Source organism: Salpingoeca rosetta (assembly GCF_000188695.1).
Source record: "Salpingoeca rosetta unplaced genomic scaffold supercont1.4, whole genome shotgun sequence".
NCBI lineage: Eukaryota > Choanoflagellata > Craspedida > Salpingoecidae > Salpingoeca > Salpingoeca rosetta.
In genome coordinates this window covers 468,806-471,305 of record NW_004754930.1, presented here as the reverse complement: position 1 = coordinate 471,305, position 2,500 = coordinate 468,806, and the positions used below count along the sequence as shown (strand labels likewise).

Here is a 2,500-nt window from a genome sequence, read left to right as displayed (position 1 = left end):
CTCACAGCCGCCGCAGTCGCGATCGTGGTCGTGGTCGTGGTCGTGGTCGTGGCGGCGGCGGTGGGGGAGCGCTGTGGCTGTAGGGACGGTTGCATGTGCTGCTGATTGAGGCCAAGGGACGGGCTGCCAACAGCAGTACCATCCTCATCTCCGTCATCGTCATCCACAACACCACGGTCGTCGTTGCCATGGCTGACGCGAGTGGCACCACCATCACCACCACCACTGCCACCATCACGGGCCGGTGTGTCGCCTTCGGCGGTGATGACGGTGTTCTGCAATCGCCAAGCCTCGTGCAGCCGCTGCCGGCACGTTTGCAGCGCATCGGCCATCTCCCACTGGCGCTCCACGTCCTCCAGCACGGACGGGCTGTGCTGCCTGCGCCCCATCCGCCAGCGGTCCCGCACCGCCCTCACGCGCCGCGCCATCCGATTGTTGTTGACCTCCGCGGTCGCGGTTGCCACCTTGTACTTGGCGAGATCGTGCGTTGTGACGCCGTGCTCGCGCAGGAAGCGCTTGAGCACCTCCTCTGCGCGCTGCTGCCCGCGCTGGGCCTGCTGCAGCGAGTGTTGTGCCCGCGACCGCTGCTCCCGCAGCCGGCGGACGTCCTCAAACAGGAGCTGCGCCTCCATGCGCCGGTTCTCTGCACACGCGCACCGCGGGCGCTCGTCCCCGCACACGTAGCAGAAGCGCGTGCCGCACGTGCACACAATCTCGTTGCAGCCGCCGTCCTTGGCCACCAGGACATGGCACGTCGGGCACTCGCGCGTGAGATCGCCAAGCGCAGCGCCGTCAGCACGTGCGCGCTGGCGGTAGTCTGTCGTCAGCAACTCCCTGTACCGCCGCTCCTCGCTGGGGGCAAGGCGCGCCACATCCCGCGTGGTCAGGTTGGTGTGACACTCGGGCTGCGGGCACACGATGATGCGCATCCCCTCGCTGATCTTAGTCTGGATGTACTGGCGCATGCAGTCTGTGCAGAAGCGGTGGCCGCAGGACCGCGTCTGGAAGCTCTCCGTGCGCTGCGGCTCCACCGTCCGCACCAGCGTCGTCTCCGTGTAGCAGATGTTGCACGTCCGGCTCACGGGGCCTGAGCATACGCAGCAGGAGGGGAGGGTTGTGTGATTGTGTATGTGAGTGTGTGCGAGTGTGTGTTGGGGGTGAGTGTGTGCATGTGTGTTGGGTGAGTGTGTGCACGTGTGTTGGGTGAGTGTGTGCATGTGTGTCGGGTGAGTGAGGAAGCGTGCGTATGAGAACATTCGTTGGCTCGCTACGACAACAAACCTTGTGGCATGTCTTGGCCGAGGTTGAGACTGGCTGCTGAAGCTCGCCAGGGTGCACCGGCGTAAGGGTAATAATTGGCTGTGTTGGGTGTATGCCTTGTCGTCGAAGGGGGCCAATGCAACATCGGTGCGGGCGCTGATGTGCTTGCCGAGGTCGCTGACATGCCTGTTGTCATGGGCATTGGGCTTGTAGTCGGCAGTGGCGAGCCATAATAATTGTACCGCGAATAGATGGATGATGTCATGGTCGATTGCGGCAAGGGGTCCAAGGGAAGAAAAGGGGGCGGCCCCAAGGGACTTATTACCGCCCGCTCAAGTGGCGTCAGTGCTCGTTCTTCACGTGAGCTCGGTATTGTTGGCTGAGTTGCTGGCGGCGGTGGTGGGAGAAACATTTGAAACGGGTTCGATGGCGGTGGTGGTGCCGGTTGAGGCAGCGGTGGGAAGAACCACAATGGGTTATCAAGGACATTGGGGGTTGTGGAGGACATTCCTTGCTGCTGTTGCTGTTGTTGTTGTTGTTGTTGTTGTTGTTGTTGTTGTTGTTGTTGTTGTTGTTGTTGTTGTTGTTGTTGTTGTTGTTGTTGTTGTTGTTGTTGTTGTTGTTGTTGTTGTTGTTGTTGTTGTTGTTGTTGTTGTTGTTGTTGTTGTTGTTGTTGTTGTTGTTGTTGTTGTTGTTGTTGTTGTTGTTGTTGTTGTTGTTGTTGAGACGCTTCGCGCTGCTGCTCTGGCATGTTGGGGTTTGTCGGTCGTGGGTCCAATGGGTCGATAGGCGGGTCAACTGCGAATATCCAATCCATGGTGGTGGTGCATTTGGGGCCAAGGCAGCAGTGCTCTGTGGAGGGAGGGCTCAAAGGCTTTTGGAGAACAGAGGCAAGAGATCAAAGATGAGGAAGAAAGAAAGAGAGCAACAAGAGAAAGGGTTGATCAAAGGCGACTAGGCCGGCCGGATTGGCTTCAACCCAAAAAGGGGGTGGCTAGGAGTGGAAGGTTGCGGATCGATGGGAAAGAGGTGGTGTCGGCGGAAAAGTTAATGGCCTCTGGTCTCTCCCCAACCATAGAAGAAGAACAGGAGAAACAAAAACGGTGAGTCCCTTTGTCTCACAGTCGCGACAAGAGGAACTGTGGTCGACCGCACGCACGCGATGTCGATGTGTCCGCAGTGCTCTGGTGAGAATGACAGGGATTTGATGTGTCCGCACTGTCGGATTGCTTATCAGAGA

General features: G+C 58.9%; 1 protein-coding gene across 1 annotated transcript in view; it reads right to left on the bottom strand.

Annotated features, from left to right (window-relative positions):
- Positions 1-1,462, bottom strand: part of PTSG_01181 (uncharacterized protein) — a gene marked incomplete at both ends in the record, with an annotated part of 3,512 nt that extends 2,050 nt beyond the window's left edge. The window contains 2 exons of the mRNA XM_004997094.1: positions 1-1,087; positions 1,282-1,462. The exon at positions 1-1,087 is cut by the window's left edge and continues 2,050 nt beyond it. Coding sequence (XP_004997151.1) covers positions 1-1,087; positions 1,282-1,462 — 1,268 coding nt within the window. The remainder of the gene's footprint in view (positions 1,088-1,281) is intronic.
- Between the last annotated feature and the right edge of the window lie 1,038 nt (positions 1,463-2,500).